The sequence below is a fragment of the Strigops habroptila genome, chromosome 9, assembly GCF_004027225.2.
Source record: "Strigops habroptila isolate Jane chromosome 9, bStrHab1.2.pri, whole genome shotgun sequence".
NCBI lineage: Eukaryota > Metazoa > Chordata > Aves > Psittaciformes > Psittacidae > Strigops > Strigops habroptila.
In genome coordinates this window covers 43,223,445-43,242,708 of record NC_044285.2, presented here as the reverse complement: position 1 = coordinate 43,242,708, position 19,264 = coordinate 43,223,445, and the positions used below count along the sequence as shown (strand labels likewise).

General features: G+C 44.2%; 1 protein-coding gene across 8 annotated transcripts in view; it reads right to left on the bottom strand.

Annotated features, from left to right (window-relative positions):
• The window catches only part of KLHL13 (kelch like family member 13), a 66,336-nt gene that overhangs the window by 21,903 nt on the left and 25,169 nt on the right, over positions 1-19,264 (bottom strand). The window contains exons 4-6 of one of the 8 annotated variants that reach the window (XM_030498717.1): positions 8,742-8,856; positions 8,052-8,096; positions 7,449-7,561 (exon numbers count right to left, since the gene is read on the bottom strand). The exons of 3 other annotated variants lie outside the window; for them this stretch is intronic. In XM_030498717.1, the coding sequence (XP_030354577.1) occupies positions 7,449-7,546 (98 nt within the window). In that variant the 5' untranslated portion in view covers positions 7,547-7,561; positions 8,052-8,096; positions 8,742-8,856. Of the gene's footprint in view, positions 1-7,448; positions 8,024-8,051; positions 8,715-8,741; positions 8,857-12,732; positions 12,738-19,264 lie in introns of those variants that run through there. 4 more of the 8 variants (XM_030498726.1, XM_030498719.1, XM_030498720.1 and 1 more) reach the window with 4 other exon arrangements.

Below are 19,264 nucleotides of genomic sequence, written 5' to 3'. Positions count from 1 at the left end.
TGTAGGCAAGAGCATCACTAGAAGGCAGGAGCTGAATCACTGTGGGATACACACAAAGCATCAGGAGGAGGAATCATGCCTTTCTTTCTTATTATGACCACTAGTGCCATGCGAGTAGCTTCGGGTGTCACTGGGTTTACTCAAGAGCTTAAAGGCTGTTTTTTATTGATAAACCAGAGGCTGAAAATGCAAACAGAAACACTTTTTACAAGGTCCTGTAGGGACAGGCCAAGGGGAATGGCTTTAACCTGCCAGAGGGGAGATTGAGATGAGCTCTGAGGCAGAAGCTCTTCCCTGTGAGGGTGCTGAGGCGCTGGCACAGGGTGCCCAGAGAAGCTGTGGCTGCCCCATCCCTGGCAGTGTTCAAGGCCAGGTTGGACACAGGGGCTTGGAGCAACCTGCTCTAGTGGAAGGTGTCCCTGCCCGTGGCAGGGGGTTGGAACTGGATGAGCTTTAAGGTCCCTTCCAACACAAACCAGTCTGTGGTTCTGTGACACAGAACCTTGTTCAACCAGAGTCAGGCTCAAGGTAACCTACTTAAGCTGGTCTAGAAGCAAAGTTTTCATGACTAGTGCAGAACTGTCAAGCTTTAAACCTTTCTTTTTACTCTTTTTTAAGTGCACTCAAGTCTCTTTGCACTTCAGCCACAACCACCTTGACAAAACATCTCTGCCCAAGCATGCAAGCCCACGATGCCAACAGAAATCATGAAGGCAACTAGAAACACCCAGATGATTGAAGGTACGATTGCTGTTCCACACACCAACAGAGCTGGGTGGAAAGGAGTACAACACAGAAATGAGCCTATTCCCAGCATCACTTGAACCTTTTTGTACTGCTCCCCAACAAGGCCACCCTGTGACCAAAGTCAGCACAAAACCCAAGTCCCACAAAGCCAGCAGAAGAGACTGAGCAACATCACTGACTGTTTTGGTAGGATTTCCCAAGGGTGAGCACACAGAAAACACTCTCCTCAAAATTCCTTCTTAAACAACTAAACTATCAGAGGTCTCAAGCTGTTTGCAGCATAATTACAGCCTGCTGGTTAATTCAAATTTGTTTTCCACAGAAACAAAGCAATATTTGGCTCAGTCATTGCTATAAAGCTTTTGTTCCTAACAGTATTTGGTCTCTCTGGGAGCCTTAGTCTCACATCCACATTTATCTGGTTGACAAAGGGTTTACATTCATTGAGCCATTTGTAGCTTGAATTTGCAGACTCAGATTGTTTAATAATGCTAAATTAGAAACAGCTCTCTAATGACTTGTTGCCAAAGTTAGTGTTAGTCTATTGATTCCTACGATCCAAACCAGGAAAAGCAAAGCCAAGCCACACACTTTGTAGCTGTTCTACAAAAGAAGCAGAGCTACTTCATTTCCTTGACGTTCAAAAAGGTAAAGCCCAACAGTCACTGAGAGGTTCCCCAGGTCAGGCTGGACTGACACTGCACATCCCACTCTCTGCCCTTTATAGTCAGTTTTTGGTGTTCAAAAGGCAAGTCATCATTTTAGCTTTAATACTGCCCGTGCCTTACAAACCAGTTCAGAACACTCCGAATGCACCAGTGCATCACATTCTACCTGATGGATCTTTACAGTTAGTTTCTGTACACATAAAGTGTTATGTTTGCAGAATGGTTCCTCAGAGACCAAACCCTGTATGTGTCTATAAGGGCATCTGCATTCGGGATTTGAGCACAGAATATACATCCTGTATTCTTGTAACAGATTTGGGAACTTCTTTCTGGAGTGTTGGGGTTTGTTGGTTTTTCTCTCCTATATATTGTACAGAATAATTTTGACAGCTTAAAAGCCAGCAAAAAAGTGAACAAGGTTCTGAGGTTAGAGTTTGGTCATTAACCCCCGCTCTGCTCTTCTGCTGCCTGGGGCTCCTCCTGCCTCTCTCCTGCTTCGTCATCTCTCAGCAGTGTTTTAGCATCCCTAAACACGGGGGGGGGGCATTAATTACTTTAAATATTTTCCCCTCCATGATAAAGAGTTGAAACACAGGCATTGCCAGATAAGAGCTGTGCATGACTTGTCCATCCCATGAAAAAACAATCACTTTTTTGCAACTTAGATATTGCAAGTCACTGCTAGACAACAAACTACAGCAGCAATATAGCTGTGTATAACACTTCAGTGTTAGAGGTGCACATTATCACACTACAATTCCCACCATTACCATTTAAACAAGCGACTATTGTTTTGAATAGCCCAATATTCACCAAGTATGTTATGAAAATCCATAGGTACCCGCCTCTAAACTTCAACAGGAAATGCTGCGTGACACTAGAAATGCCAGTGAGTAGGAGGTGACCAAACGAGAGTTTCCCACAAGGAAACAAGGAAATTATGCCAAAAATGACAAACTGGCAAAGCTGACACTGACAGAACATGCTGAGGAACTTATTCAAAACAGCTCAATGAAGTTGTTTTAGCATGTCATGACATAAAGTCAATATTACAACATTGTGCATGTAAGAGAAGGTAACTGTGAGAAGCTGTGAGCCCCAGCATCCCCTCTGAAAGGCTGCCCAGAGAAACCATCAGCACTGGGAAGCTTCATGATTATGGGTTTGGGTCTTCCCTTGGTTTTGCCAGTTTATTACTGCAGTAATAAATAATAAATAATTCAAAGTTTATTACTTTGAATAATCTACTGAAATACCTATTATTTAAAAAGCAAAAGTCAGATCAACAGGCACAAATAAGAATTACATATACAAAATCACTTGAATTTAAAGCATTCTTATATTTATAAGATATAAGCCCCTTCTACTCCCCACCCACCCCTTGATCTGGCTTTGTGCATTGTCAGATTAGTTGACAGAATAGCAGGGATGACCTGCACATTGATTTGAACATGCTGAAATCTGAAATATGTAGGAAGTAACTGCTTAAAACGGAAATGCTGCTGAAGACAGGAGAGCCTGAGCTGGGGTTGAATGCCTGAGAGACCAGCAACAGGGGTGATTTACTAAAAAGGACCAGTGAAGACAGCAGAAACAGAGGGTGGTCTCACAGAAAAGCACTAATAGGGCTGGTCTGATGAATTCTGCATACACACCTCCTCCCATTTAAGTACATATCATTGTACAGCATAAATTCAAAGAGCTCGTTGTAGAGCAAATCAGAGATTTGAAAGAAGACACAAAAGCGTTAACCTATATAACCTATCTAAGCAGCTAATGCTAACACTGATTACACCAGAGTATTAAGAATTTCTGCAACTGATTTCCATTACTGCCAAGCATTTCCCATTAGATAAATTTCACAGACACAGTTCAGGACAGACAGTGTTACAAACCTTTTGATAGCAGTATTTGGAATATTGCATTTGTCTCCTAATGTTAGTCAGTTACTTATGAAAACACATGCAAAGGATAGTTGCCAGCGACAATATCGACACACTATTCCATGTCAAAGGAGAGAAGTCACTGACTTTACAGACAGATTATTCTGCATTAAGAATTTTGCTCTTTTTAACAGTGGCACATTGGAGGCTGAAGCCACTTCACGTTCTAGAACAAGCCTATGTCAGAGGATGTTTGAAAATAGTGTTTTTGCAAACAGTGTTTTTGCACTAGTGAATTCTTTGCAGATGTCCATCGCTGCACTTTAATCTCCAGTTTCCACAAACATTGTTGCCATCCTTGTCAATGGAAGATGTGCACAAGTTTGGAAAACCATACAGCAGACATGGAAAACCATACAGCAGACATTGCCGCTGTGAATAACAGAATTCTCTTTGGTCTTAAGAGTATGAGATGATGTGACCCATGAACAGTAATTGAGATGCCTGAACAATAACTGGGACCCACACACAGTAATGGAGAAGGATGCGTTCCTTAACACCTCCAAGCTGTGTTATTACAGCCAAGTGCTGAGCTGTTCCTCACGCTCTCTCAAGCAGGGTGTCTGTTCTCAGCCTCTGCTCACGTCAGGCACCAGGGTTTTTTGTTTTAAACATGTGGCTCTCAATACACGGCTATGATGCCAAGGAATAGCACTTCTGCAGCTCGGTATTATTCCTTTTGTCCTTTCTTCCGATTCACTTGCTGAAACTGCTCACCAGCTCACACAATATATTATTATAGCCCTGGCTTTATTATTATCACAGTCCTAGTTTTGAGCAACCTGCTCTAGTGGAAGGTGTCCCTGCCTGTGGCAGGGGGTTGGAACTGAATGAGCTTTAAGAGCCCTTCAAACCCAAACCACTCTGTGATTCTATGATTCTGTCACCTAAGTCTGTCCCCACATAGCTGACACAACCACAAATACGATTTCACTAGCAGAGCAAAAACTTGCTGTAACAGCTTTCACATTCATTTTGACAACAGGAATATAAAGTCTAAACCCCAACACTGCAAGCGTCATGAAAGGAACTGGAAAGCAGCTTGACAAAGGCACGTACAGCACATTCCTAACTTGTGCACTGAGCCAGGCTGCATTACACCTACACATGCTGGTCACACGCCAGTGCTTCAGTCCTAAAATGATCTCATTTTCCCTATGCAATGTCACAATCTCCCATCAACTTGAAGGAAAGCTCAGGCTGCTCTGGATCAGTTCTCCCAGAAGCCAGGGCCCATCTGTTCCATTGGGGGAACCCTCTGCCCTCCGTATAATGTGAAGAGTTACCTCTTGCAGTCAGGATATCCCAAAGTTATCTCTAACAAACAACTGGAGGTGAACAAAACCACCAGCCAAGAGGCAGCGATTCACTGCTGCTCCTTCCTGCTGCCAGGAAAGCAAAACCAGACCCAGCAACACCAGCACTAGCAGAACCATGTCCTCGCTGCAAAGTCATCAGCTCAGCTGCAGCAGGTCCTTCCTTTCACATCCTACCCAGCCACGAGTTTGCTGCAGCAGAGAACTCTCTAGGACCAGCTCTTTGAATTCCTTCCCCACCTCAGGAACTACCACAAACCCCCTCCCAGCTGCACAGCCTGAGGACAGTTACCTGCTTTCCAGTGGTACTTTGGACCTGCTTCATCCCAGCAGCCAAACGTGCCTGGAACCACCAGTCTCGGCCTTTCCATGTGGGGAAACTAAGGCAGAGCTCAGGTACTGGCTACATGCACCAAATCAAACACTAATAAAACCTGTGTGTCCTGACAATCAGTTTAACCTCAAGTAAGGTACTCGTAAATCATAAGCAGGATGAAGGTTGTAAAGTTAAGCGGAACTTTACTAGAAAAACCTGGAAAATTGGAATTTCATTTTAGGTACCTCCCAAACCCCCCCCAATCCTTTAAGACCTCCCTACTTTACATTTAAAATTACACTACAAACCTATTTTACAAGATTAAGATGTCAATTATTAAAGGGATCGAAAGCTCGATTCTACTTTTCTATACCCGAGCTCCAACATAGCAAGTACAGAGGTGTTCATCTGTGAATTCAGGAGTTTTAGGGTCATTTATTTTACATCAATACACATCCTGTTTCACACACCACTTATTCCTGAATCTTTCACCTAAAACATAAGCCTCTTGCCAGTGTGCAGAGTACTACTTAGGAAAGAAAAGTTATGAATATGAATGTGGAAAACATCGGATCACATAAAACAGTAGCAAATTTACTGTGATCTCTGCAATGAAGATCATTAATTCCATCACCTGCTTTATTGGTCACCCTAAATTAGATGGGGGGGTTATTAGTCGATATATATATACTGCCTAATCAAATAGGTGCCATTTTGTAATGCTTCTCATTCTTTATAATAAAGTGTATGAATGATTTTCATGTTAAGTTTTAGAGTCCTGCTAATGTCAGACTTGCATGCCAGGGAAGAAATGTCTCCATAAACGCTGGGATACATGGACTCGTTATAAAAAGGTTCTTAGGGCTGCTGATCACATATTTCTGATGCTCCGGATAAGCTCAGCATCATATAGTTCAGCATGATCACTAAACCCGTCCCCACACTTTGAACACACTGAGATAATCAGCTACACGATCCCAATCAGAAAAGCCGGAGCACACACGGTGCTGGATGAGCAATTTAAAGCGACACAAAGGCAATGCTCAGTGTCAGCAGCAGACAGAGCAGACCGGGCTCCTTCTGACCTTTCTTGCATTTAATAAGTACTATAGTTTAAAAGCCAAAAGCGTAATGTACAACACTGAAGACACTGCTTCCCTGAAATAGGTCCAAAAGCCCCACAACTCTCATCACGACGCTTCATGTTTAGCCAGTATTTTTTAAGAACTCAGAGTAAGTAGCAATTTACTGGAAATAGCTCATCTTCTGGTAGCCTTAAGCACACACGAGGCATCCAGTGAGCGGAAAGGCTGAAATGAAGACTCGTCTCAAATAGGTTAGCTGTTAAAGCCCAGACTTTCCCAGCGAGGACAAGAGGGACCCCGCAGCTGTGCCAAGCTGTTCTGGCCCCGCTGCTTATCCAGGCGATGCACGGCAGCAGCCGAACACCACGACATGCAGAGGACCCCTAAAACCCCCTTTTTACAGCCATGTCCTCACAGGAGCTGAACCAAAAACCTATCTGCAAAACGGCAATACAAGCTTAAAAGTACTAATATTGTAGGTATTGGGGTGGAATACTATTGGAAAGTAATAGTCTTTATAGTCATTTCCAGATAGGGAAATCATCTACATAGCTACTTGTGCATTTTAGAGCAACTCTTCCTCATTTGGAAAGAGCTGCTTTTTTAGAGAAAGGCAGAAACAATTCAACACCCTATGCTCAGTTCGATTGCACAGAAGGAAAAAGCCACCTGTATGTGCTAACCCAGAGCTGGCAGCAGCAAAAGGTGAACAAAAGCTCCGCCAAGATTTGGCAAGACAAAGGCACATTGTTTCTGGGTGTATTAAAATGCTCTTTTCTATGAAGCTACTTTACATGGACAAACTGCATCACTAGAAGTACTTAGATCTGAATGACTGATATTTGCGGTTTAAGCTTTTATTGTAACTTTGTCAAAAGACATTCAATGTGTATTAAGGCTAAGACTTTCCAGAATAAAAGGAGACGAAGGCAGGTGATTTCTTCCATACAGGATCTGACATGAACAGAAGTGCAGTACAATACAGCAGGTGATTTCATGTTTAATTTCCAAGTGCAGTAGTCAGGAGGAGGAAATGTTAGCATATACACTAGAACGAAAGCCTGCCTCGGAGCTTTCCTTGTCAATTCAAGATCTACAGATTAACAGCAACATGAACTTTTCAAATGAACATAGATAATATTATTACAAATATAGCTTCATCTGCACAATTTCTCTCTGTTTCAACAAAGAGGGAAAGACTTAACACAACATCCACCATGAAACATCCAGGATAAAGTCTGGGGGGGGGGTCTACACAGAAAACAAGGTAAAATTCTGAGTGCCAATGTCATTTAACACATAACAGGGTATTTTGCCACAGGGTAGTCTCACAAAAGCAATCCCACCTTATTATCCTCATTTCTCTCACTTACATGTATGCTGGAGAAAGTGGCGATGACCTGGATGTTTTAAGCACAGGAACTGGGAATTTCCAGATAGCAGGAGAGCTCGTTTTCCATTTCAATGGCATGTTGTCACCACGGTACTACAATAACAGCAAACAGCGTTTCCATAACAGGCTACCAACTAGGACTTCCATTCCACACACACCACTGACACAGCAGTGCCTGCTGCTAGGAACAAGGAGCTGCTTCTGCCAATGCCCTTAAACCGGTGCTCCCGAGCTGTAAAGCAAGGCTGCCAGCCATCTCCTTTTAAATCCTGCTGTCCCCTAAAGCGATGTGATGATTCTATCCTTCAACTCCACAATAGTGCCACCTCGTCAGGGAAGCGCTGACTGCAGTAGATGCTTAAAAAACCCCCCCAGACAGACAGACTGCACTGTGCACACCAGCACAATGCAGCTTTGGATCAGAAAAGCAGCTAATTTTTACGGAGCTGTGTCGGATGCTATTGTTCTACCTGAACAGGGACACTGCAGCACTGCACTCTATTCTCTTCCTATTAACCTCCTTTCTGACCAATGGAAGCAGGAAAACAAAAAATGGGTTTCATATGAAAATGAAACAACATACCTACTCAGAATACACTTGTCATCCTCTGAACATTCTTCTTTTGAGCTGCAACAATACAAATGGGATATAAATCTCAGCATAGCCTTAGGCCACGGCTAAGAGAGATCAGTGACTAAATTCAGCAGCCTGTTTTCCTCCTGTGCAAGCTCTGACCAAACAATACGAGAATGCCATTATGGAAAAAGCCCATTGCAAAAATCAGTCCTTCTAATCCATAGCTAGGAAGACAAAATAAAGCCCAAATCACTGCAGGTTTCTGCATGCTCTTCTAACAGCTTCTGCTTCAGGATGCTCTCATTTTCCTATTCTCACTTCCAAGCAGGATGAGCAAAATCTCATGCATTTTACAACACGCTATGGGAACACGAATACCACCGTCTCCTGCAGCAGAGAAGCAGAGAGGAGCACGCTGTTATCGCAGGCTTTGGAGGGATGCTATCAACAGCCTCATGCTCAACACCCCCCCCAGCAGCTCAGACATCGCCTGGAGAACTGACGAAGCAGATGGTCGCACCGGTGGCCATCAGGGACCACCCCACACCTCCGGGCTCTGCCTGGGGACCTCCCGGGGCTGGTGACTGCAGGGAGCATGGGAGGGAACACTGTGCATAAGCAAAGCAGGATTTTAGGGAGAAGGCAGCAGAGCTTCAACTGCGCTGACTCCCTTACGGGGGAAAAAATGAAACAAACCACTTTTAATGTATTGCCACCGAAGACAACTCAACACGAAGATGTTTAATCTTGAGATGTCAGAACAGTCTCTGTACAGCTCGATGATTCTTCTGTTCATCAGGACAGCTTAATCCTGTCACAGAAAAGCCAACACCCTGTCACACCGCTCTGCAATAAAGAACAGAACTAGGAGCAGAATTCCTCTAAACTGAAACATTTAATAGCATTTAATAGCACTCCGATAGGGTTTTGTAATGGTGAAACCTATGCTGTTCAGTTTATTTTCAGGATGAAATCACCAGGGAATAATTGCTGCTTCTGATCATTATTATTGCAAACGTTTGCCCAAAATAGTTCTGGGCATTTGAAGCTGTTACCATAACCACAGGCGAGGAGCTGCAGTAACGCAGGGTGGTGGGAGCTGAGGACTAATTCAAACCCAGATGCACTCTGACAAACAGCTCAGGAGCACTCTCCCACTCTGCTGAAGTTCCAAATTACACATGAGCGGCATTAACGCAGGCAACAAATTCCATAGAAACTGCTCCGGGAAGGCTGAGCAGACCTTTGCTGTGCAGGACAACAGAGTTTACATGCTATAAACACCACCCTACAGAGAGCAAGTACATGGGTTTAGGCTAAAGAAGTCTTACTTTAAGTAAAAGAATTCATGCGTTCACATGCCAACAGCCATGCCTGTCTGCACGCCCTCATAAACATTACCTGCAACAGTCTCATACATACATATATATATAAAACACCAGACTGCTAGACCATGCCTTCTCTGCACTGAAGGAAGTGCAGGATTTAACAGATTTAACCAAAAGTGAAATCTGAAAGAGATGTCAGACAGCAACTACTATAACCACAAAGAAAACCATCACGGTTTTAAATTCATACATTCAATCTTGCTGTTGCGTTTGCCATCATACAGAAGCTGTCTTAAAATCCAAACAGCAAATGCTGTTACTGGCTTCCTCACATCCAGTACAACCAAATGGGAACTGCTCTTACAGTCTGCAACTCCTGCTCTGCTGACCCCAAGGAGCTGATGACGCAGTTCTTTTATTAACAGCAGCATTACCAATATAAAAGAATGAGGCTGAGGACAACCAATGGGCCACTTTTCCAAAAGTAGCTCTTGACCAGTAAACTAAAAACCAGCTGGAGCCACACAGCCATTCCCAAGCACTGACTGGTATTGAAGTCAATCACTGCACACCCAGGAATCAGTTACTTCTCACTTCTGACCCCAACAAGATCATTCACCCCATGGGGCAACATCAGTCCTCAAACATCTGTTCTCCTTTGGGGGCTACTGTTCTCATTCATTTTTCCATTTAGTTCACAAGCAACCTAACCAAAACCTTTACAGGAAACACAGGAACAATAAACAGCTGAAATCTATGAATCCCAAGCCCAGCCCAGCTTCACCTCCTCCTCCTGTCCCACACACACTGCTTGATAAAAGAGCCATTGTACAAGATGCAGAACTGAAGGAAGCAGCAATGCCAGGTACTCTAGAAATGCTTTTCACTTGCAGAAGAACCACCACATGAGCAGTGAGTCACCTATCTTGTACGTAAGGAGGAAAACAAGAAATCAAATTCCATTTTCTTCCTGACAGCCACAAGTGGGTTGTGTATTCCCAGGGAAAACACTACTGAAATGTATTCTACGCTTTCCATAAACTATTCCTAAAACAACAGAAAATCACAGTGTATTATTCTGGTATTTTAATTAAGACTCCAAAATAACAGTTTAATTACACATTTTAACACACGGGGAAAAAATGAGCTGATCTCGAGCGCGCTGCACCCACTCCACAGACAGTTCTGTTCTCGGATCACATTCCTTTGCCACTCATCCCCAGATCAACTGAGTTTAACTTGTGGTCTCAGTCCTTACACTGGTAAAAAACAAAGCTGAAAAGTAATTGCTCAGTGAAGTGATCTGCTGTGGTTAAAAGATTTGCTGTTCAGCTCTACCCAGCTGCTCACCTCTCTGCTTTTATCCATCTACCGAGGATCAGAGGAACCAAAACACTAGGTGGAAACAGGGTTATGCCGTATGGAAACATTCTCAAGTCTTTCAAATGCTTTCTAGCGTGACCCAAAAAGTCTCCTACGCTTCCAGAACCTCAGGCATCCCTGAGCTTTACAGGAAGAAACACGTTCAAAGTTACAGTGACAGTGTGAGTTACACCTCCCGTTTCACCCAGAAATATAGACAACAGAAAGTCTAAACCATAGAATCCCAAACTGGTTTGGGTTGAAGGGAGCTTAAAGCTTCTCCAGTTCCAACCCCCTGCCACGGGCAGGGACACCTTCCACTAGAGCAGGTTGCTCCAAGCCCCGTCCAATCTGGCCTTGAACACTAAGTATTTGTCACCAATGGTTTGCTTTCTAACACTAGACTATTTCCTACTGATAAAGACATTTGTTCGTGTAAGAAAAGATGCCAGACTCATTAACACAGAAAACCAGGTTTTCTCTGTAAAGGGACGAGTCTAGACAGTGAAAAGGAGCAAATACAGATGTGCAACCTTTCTCTTCAGGATCCCTAAAAACCTGACTGTGTGACCGGCTTCCTTCCTCAGCGCTACCCCCTTCACATGGATGCTTCTCTTGCCTCTACCTCTGGCTTTTCAAGCCATTAAACTGCAGCTGTTCCAACTACTGGAAGAGAATAATTAAAAGCTGGTGTTGACAGAACTGCCCTAAACATGAGTCAGTTCATTAATACCATTTCTTTGACCATGTATCATGAAAATCTTCATACCAAAATTCCTATGAAGGGAAAGCGAGTCTCTGCCTAAAGAGGGATCCAGAGGAAACCAGTGCAGCCGTTTGCAGTCCCCTCACAGCAACAACCCCCAAATACTGAAGTGCACGAAAAACCTGGCAATATGCACCTGGGAATCCTCTTATTGAAACCACAGCTTCTAGAAACCTCCAAGGTCGGATCCTACAAAGAAACAGGCTTTCAGTTAAATACAAGTCAATTATGAAATCAGCCAAAGACAGCTCTGAGAATTACACCTGCACTTTGACTATTTGCTGTGTTGTCTCAAAGGAATATATATATATATATATTTTAATATATAACTGGAGTGGCAGGGAAAGCCCTCAGACACCAGAGAGCAGTTACAGCAGCTTTTGGAAGCAATTGCACTGCAGACAGCACACGTGGCCTCAGACACGGAATAAGAACAGTTACTATTAAATATATTTCATTCTTTTCAATTGGCCTGACTGCACGAGGAACAAGGAATAACCATAAACTGCAAAGCATGAAGAAGTGAGATAACCAAGGTTTGCAGCCAACCCCCCTGCTACCAGGAGGCTGAAGCAGTGCAGGTTCCTGTCTCTATAGTGATATGTGTATATGATAGAAATATAGGGCTATTTCTAAAACAGGAGAAAAAAAAAATATCCCTAAACCTTTAAATATTGAGAAGTGAAGCATTCGGGGCATGTTCCACATGTTTGAGGAGAAGCACTGCAGTTTGCAGCCACCTACTCAGCAGCTTTGTCCTGTAGAAGTGTAGAAATTGCTGCAGGAACACTTTAGGATGTATCATTTCAACAAAAATTATGTTTTATACAGAAATATATATATGCACACTCTATAGGTGTGTGTTCTTCTATCTGGCATGTGCATATATGCACATCACTATATAGATGCACTATATACACACAATTTACATATATACGTGACAAATACATATTATCTTGCATCTGATACAGCCATTTTCCCTTCCCTCCCAGCCACCTCAGTGAGGAAAGATTCGAGTTCTCACGTGATTTTGGGACTACCACAATGTATGTTCAACAACCCAAAGAGTCCGCAGCTGCCTGAGAAGTAGTTGTGTTGAGAAATGAGCTTCCTCATTTCATCCATTTCAAACCCCTCAACCCTGGTCCTCACAAGCGCTGTCATCGTTCGTTGACAGTCCAAGCACGACCTCCAACTACCTGTGCCCAAAAGGAAAGAAAAATGAAGGAACAGTGTCTCTCCTTTTGATGCTCTTCCATTCCCAACAGCGAAAACTGGCAAAAACGATAGTTTTCACAGGTTTTTCCACGTGGGAGGGGGCCAGGAGCAAAGACACTGAAGATGTTCGCGGCTCAAGTAAGACTCACACCTCGGCGATGCCTTTAACCAGCCTTGTGGTCCTCAGTGCACAGAGCAGCTTTAGCAGCAGGACTTCCTCAGGCTTGGACACCACCTCTTCAGAAGATACCCAGTCATCTTCTACAGCAAGAAGAGGCTTTCTGTAAATTCCCACTGCTGAGTGGTGCTGTACAAAGGACCCAAAAGGCAGAGCCTTTAACACTCAGCTGAACGGGGAGTAGGGAAAGCGTACAAAGGATGAGCATGTTCATGCCACGGAACTAGCACAATCTTAGCGGTTATTAAAAATTAAACCATAAATACATGAGACTTCCAAAACGCAAACCTTGCTTACATTTACATTGTTACAGAAGAGCGATCACCAAAACGACGCTTCATTAAGCAGTTCTGTTTCTCTGAAATACAGTTCTGTTCTAATACACCAAACATCTAAATTCCTGCATAATAATTAACTATAGAAAGGAGATTACAAACAGCTTTCTTCTACAGCATCTAGGAGAATAGAAATTTCAAGAAAGCTGCACATTTCCTTGGCAAGTTTCAAAAGCTGCCAGTTCTTTCCTTCACTCGAGTTTGGTTTGGTGGGCAAACAGACAAGCTATGAATTCATTTTCGAAAGCAGATTTAAAGTGACAGGTTTAAGATAGTCACTCAGCAGACTGGAACAACTTTGGAATTACAACATCCTTATTTAGTGACAACTCTCCAGATAATTCAGGATCAAGTCAGGACATTCTGCTTTGCATAAAATAATTGTACATAGCGAGAAAAATCTAAGCTGAAGCTGGTTTTACAAAGGCCCAGAGAAGAATGCAAATGGTGTTCAGATTTTTAAAACTATGAAATATTCAAATCAAATAAAGTCTCCTGATCACAGGATCCCAGACTGGTTTGGGTTGGAAGGGACCTTAAAGTTCATCCAGTTCCAACCCCTGCCACGGGCAGGGACACCTTCCACTAGAGCAGGTTGCTCCAAGCCCCTGTGTCCAACCTGGCCTTGAACACTGCCAGGGATGGGGCAGCCACAGCTTCTCTGGGAAAAGTCTGTGCCAGCGCCTCAGCACCCTCACAGGGAAGAGCTTCTGCCTCAGAGCTCATCTCAATCTCCCCTCTGGCAGGTTAAAGCCATTCCCCTTGGCCTGTCCTGCAGGCCCTTGTCCAAAGCCCCTCTCCAGGTTTCCTGGAGCCCCTTTAGGCACTGGAGCTGCTCTAAGGTCTCCCCTTCAGGAGCCTTCTCTTCTCCAGGCTGCCCCAGCCCAGCTCTCTCAGCCTGGCTCCAGAGCAGAGCTGCTCCAGCCTGCGCAGCAGCTCTGTGGCCCTTTGTTATAAACCTTTATTTCATAAAGGTTCAAACATCTCACTCACAACGAAAACTGAAGTTCGGTGCTGTCAGAAATGTCCATGTAGCATCTTCTCCAGGCCCCACTGCTGAGCCCTTTTACCAGCACTACTGCATACTCAAGGGAGTTTTCAACATTTTTATGGCGTTGTACACACTGTTGTATGCAGGCATCACTTCACCATGGAAAACCATCCTTTGGGAATACAGAACTAAGGAAAGAATAACACTGGGCAAAGCTCTGAGAAGAGGAGGACCCGCGGAGGTGGGATGAGGGGCTCAGCCCAGGGACAGCAGCAGGGAAGGCAGCAAAGAACTAAAAGGGTCTAATGATTCTGCAAATAGCGCTGGACTGCTCTGCAAGCCAGCCCCATCACTCATCTGTGCTGCTCTAGTGAATCCCAGCAGGCCTGGGATACAACACCAATGGTCATAAGGGCTTGCCCCAGCACAAAGTCCTCTGAAACAGCTCAAAATCAAAGTTGTAATTCGGGTCTTTGCCTGCCAGAGGGAGCTGAAGGAAAGACAAAAATCCCCTCTCTCTCATTGCTTCAGGAGTTTGGGGTTTGTTCTACACCAACACATTTAACTATTCAAACGAGATAAGGGTTTGATGCAAGATCAGCCCCGGCTGTGTCTGGCACAGGGCACCACCACCTCACCCCACACAGGGCAGCCCTGCCCCAGCACCCCGCTAAGACCTGCCCAGTCATGCCCAATATACTGGCTCTTATGAACACCCCTAGAAATGGAAACAAACCTACTTTTAAGGTATATTTAAGTACTTTTTGATCTACACCATCGTGGAGATGACTGCCCCACAGACAGGCTTCTCTAAGAAGGAAAGCATCCCATGAGATGGTATCTATAACCTTATTACATCAACTTGTCATTAAATACTTGGCAACACTGCACAAAGATCAAGCTTCCAGATTGCCAGAACGAAACAGATCTTATGCTGAAAACAGCATTTAAATGCTTATTGCTGGGTTTTGCACACTCTTTCCATTGACTGCTTCTAACCCTTAACACTGGCACACCTATAAATGGTTAGAACTACAAAACCATACATTACCATGTTGATAACTTATACTTGCATAGCACTAGCTAACCTGAAGAGCTCGTATCAGACAGACACTGGTCTCATTTTGCAAACTGGTAAAGCAAAATACATGTTCACGGGAAACTGGGATGATGTGAAGCAGCTCAGGGAACAATTCCACTGCACACATGATGGACGACCCCTTCCTTCCATCCTGCACTTCAGTTAAACTACTTCCAACTTCATAAACTTTATAGATACAAAAGCCAGCATAAAAAAAAAAAAAGAAAGAGTTTTCACATTTTGATATATAACAATGAGTATATCTTTAAATAGGTCTGTTAAATGGTAAGGACTAAAGTGAGCCAACATTCCTTAGATCAAAATGGGACCAACAGCTTTAAAATAAGCTTAGCAGCATCCTGTGTAGTTCTCGCAATCAAAACGCTCTTAGGAAAATCAGTGATGCCACCTTCTGGCATTCATCAGAACTGCTTCACAAGACTCTGGTTTTCCTAAATTCCCTTTTTAAATTGGGGGGGTGGGGGGGAGAGGGGGGCGAAAGAGCACAACCAGAAAACTCAATTTCTATCAGACACTGATGCAAAATATGACTTTTTTTAAGCTTTGATATAAAACCATGTCTAGATGTCAAATTTGCACCGTCAATTTCTCAAGCAGAAAAAGATCATCAGTGAAGGAAGAAAGAAGGCACAGATGAAACAACACTAATGAACTATGACGATAACTGACTCCAGATGTGCAAACTCTGATGCTCCACTGTTCCTCACAAGACAAACATTTAGTGACTCTCCAACTTTCACCCACAAATTTGATATTTCTGGTTATAATTTTCCACTTTGAACTATACAAGTTTAATGACATGAATTTAAAATATAATTAGTGAGTTTGGTGGGTGTAGGTATCAGACAAGCCCAACACCCTGCTCAGGTACTTGTACATAAACAGCAGAACCAACGTAAGGCACAGCTGAAGCATCAGGACATCTATGTGCATCCCCACTTGTCCATCACACCTTCCCCACAAGCCTCTGCATATTCTTTCAGCTCCTGGCAGTGTATGTTCCACTGTATAATCACTTTCTGCCTCTGCAAACAAAGCAGTACTTCTGTTAAGCAAAGCTTTGCTCTAACGTGTTGGTACAATTAAGGTTTTTTTACTCATCTTTGGGTTCAGCAGTTTGGTTTCGGAGCTGCTGTGATTATCATTTTGCCCACACAAGGCACAGTGATCATACACAGAAGGGTGCACATGCATTACGAGAAGTACAAAGCATGACTTTCAGCACAACCACCACCAGCAGACATGCAGCAGCACCACTTCATTTGCCTGAACCCCAGAAATAACCAATATAGCACCAAAGTTGCACAACAGTACTTCAGAAGAGTCACGATGGCAACTCAGACCAGGCCTAACGTGACTGTGGCCACTGACCTAAGTCTTGCTGCATATTGCACCAAGTGTGGTCTGGAAAATGCAGTGCTATAATCCCACATAATGAAGGGTTAAAGTAACCAAACGTACAAAAAAAAAAAGTCAAGCACTGACATCAGTCATGCCTGAGCTGTTCCTGTATTTATAGCCATTTATAATTGCCACTGAAGAGACTTTTGCAGTTTAAGCAAAGCATTTCTTCACTCACTTGGAACACTGATTCTGCATTTCGACCCTTAAACCGAAAGCAGTGTTGGGGTCTAGTGATTCAGAGGCAGTCTCGGATCAACCCAATACATTCATAACACTGAAATCCTTGAAAGCTGAAGCTTCTGAGGCCTTTGAATAGCATGTACTAGAAACATGGAAATGGAACAAAATTAATTGTGGGGGCACCCATGAAATCTCTGCTGAGCCAATCACAACATGGCAAATCCATCAGCACAGGATACAGGAGCGGGGTTGGGAAGGGAGGGAAGCAGGGCAATAAGACAGACATTTATGGCAATGGGATGAGTACTGAACTTGAAGCAAAATGCATCTGGTAGCTCAAGATCATAGAATCACAGCATAGTTTGAGTTGTGTTGGAAGGGACCTTAAAGCTCATCCAGCTCCAACCCTCTGCCATGGGCAGGGACACCTTCCACTAGAGCAGGTTGCTCCAAGCCCCTGTGTCCAACCTGGCCTTGAACACTGCCAGGGATGGGGCAGCCACAGCTTCTCTGGGAAAAGTCTGTGCCAGCGCCTCAGCACCCTCACAGGGAAGAGCTTCTGCCTCAGAGCTCGTCTCAATCTCCCCTCTGGCAGGTTAAAGCCATTCCCCCCTGTGTGCATTCAACCCCCGAACACAATACAGTGCTTGAAGGCATTCCCCCTTGAGTGCACGTCGTGTATTCAACAGCAGAGAGCTGAGGCTCAGTATTTTTAATTGGACTCGTGCCCTTTGCATTCTGTCTGCTTTCATCAGATTACAGCTCTGAAGGAAAAGCTTAGTTACACTGTGCCTTGGGCATTGCTCTGCATTGTTGATAACAGATAATCAGAAATAGGCTCCTTGTCCGCAAATACTAGATGTGGGTATTTTACATTGAGATGTTTGCTATGATGGCTGAAGATCCTGAATGACTTCCTACCTGTTTGAATGTAAGTATTTATAACATGCCCAGTTGTCTTCAAAGAGATCTTTTCAATAGATGAGCATTTTGGGCTGAAATCAAGCATTGCCACTGGCCCCCCCCTACATCCCTGAAACTACATGTCAGGACCCAGCCAATTTTGTCTCGTTTAAAGAAAGAATCTCCCCAGCAGCTGCTTTCTGCATGCAGGAAGGTGTCTGGAGTCTGCTGGGGTCTGTAGTTCAGGGAAAGAATCAAACAGAAAAGGTATGTTTGTGCATGTTGTGGCTTGATTCAGGATAGGAGCCAGAACATAAGTTTGAAGAAATTTGATGGGAAGCACTAAAGAGCAAACACTCTTCTGTTACAGTGTTTATGGAAACGCCTGTGGTCCAGGCCTTGTGGTTTCCCTGCATCAGCTTATTATTCACTGGACAGTTTTTATATCAGTGTTTATAGAGACTCTTGTGGCAAATGTTCATCTTCCAGTGCCTAAAGGGGCTCCAGGAAACCTGGAGCGGGACTTTGGACAAGGGCCTGTAGGGACAGGACAAGGGGAATGGCTTTAACCTGCCAGAGGGGAGATTGAGATGAGCTCTGAGGCAGAAGCTCTTCCCTGTGAGGGTGCTGAGGCGCTGGCACAGGGTGCCCAGAGAAGCTGTGGCTGCCCCATCCCTGGCAGTGTTCAAGGCCAGGTTGGACACAGGGGCTTGGAGCAACCTGCTCGAGTGGAAGGTGTCCCTGCCCGTGGCAGGGGGTTGGAATTGGATGAGCTTTAAGGTCCCTTCCAACACAAACCAGCCTGGGATTCTCTAAATTCTTTGTAATAGCAAATTCCAGTAATATGATTCAGTTCATTTACCCTCTTTCTCCCTCCCTTTGCTCTCAAGTTCTGCATTGTAAATGGTCTTACAACCCAGTACATTAACTGCCCAGAGAACAAGGCCTTTCCTGTTCTTAAGCAGCACTCCTCATTCCTCCTAAGCCATGCATAGCAGAGAGGTGGCTTATGCTGCCTTCAGCTCCAGCCACAGCACGTAATTACTTCTCACCCACCAATGTCTGTGTCAGTGTGGAAGAGCAGCAATGACAAGGATTTCCGGCTGACAATGACAGCCCTGTGACGTCCTGGCAAAGCCCCCGAGCAAAACCCCGCACGGATACTCTGTACTTTATGGGCCCAGCGCTAATTATGTGAGAACAGAACTGAACACAGTCACATTGGTGCTCTAATTACTGGGGAGACAGAACCAGAGAGCAAAGAGGAGCCCAGGCAACAGCCAAAGATGCTGCTCTAGCCAGGAGAGAACAGCTTTGCAAACTCCTCTGCTTCAGTTCTCGTGTGCCGCTTTCCTCCCACAGTGCTCTGACTCACTCAAGTCATGTCAATCCACATCTAAGGAACTGCAGCTTCAGCTCTGCTATCCTCGTCCAGCCGGGGTCCTACACAAC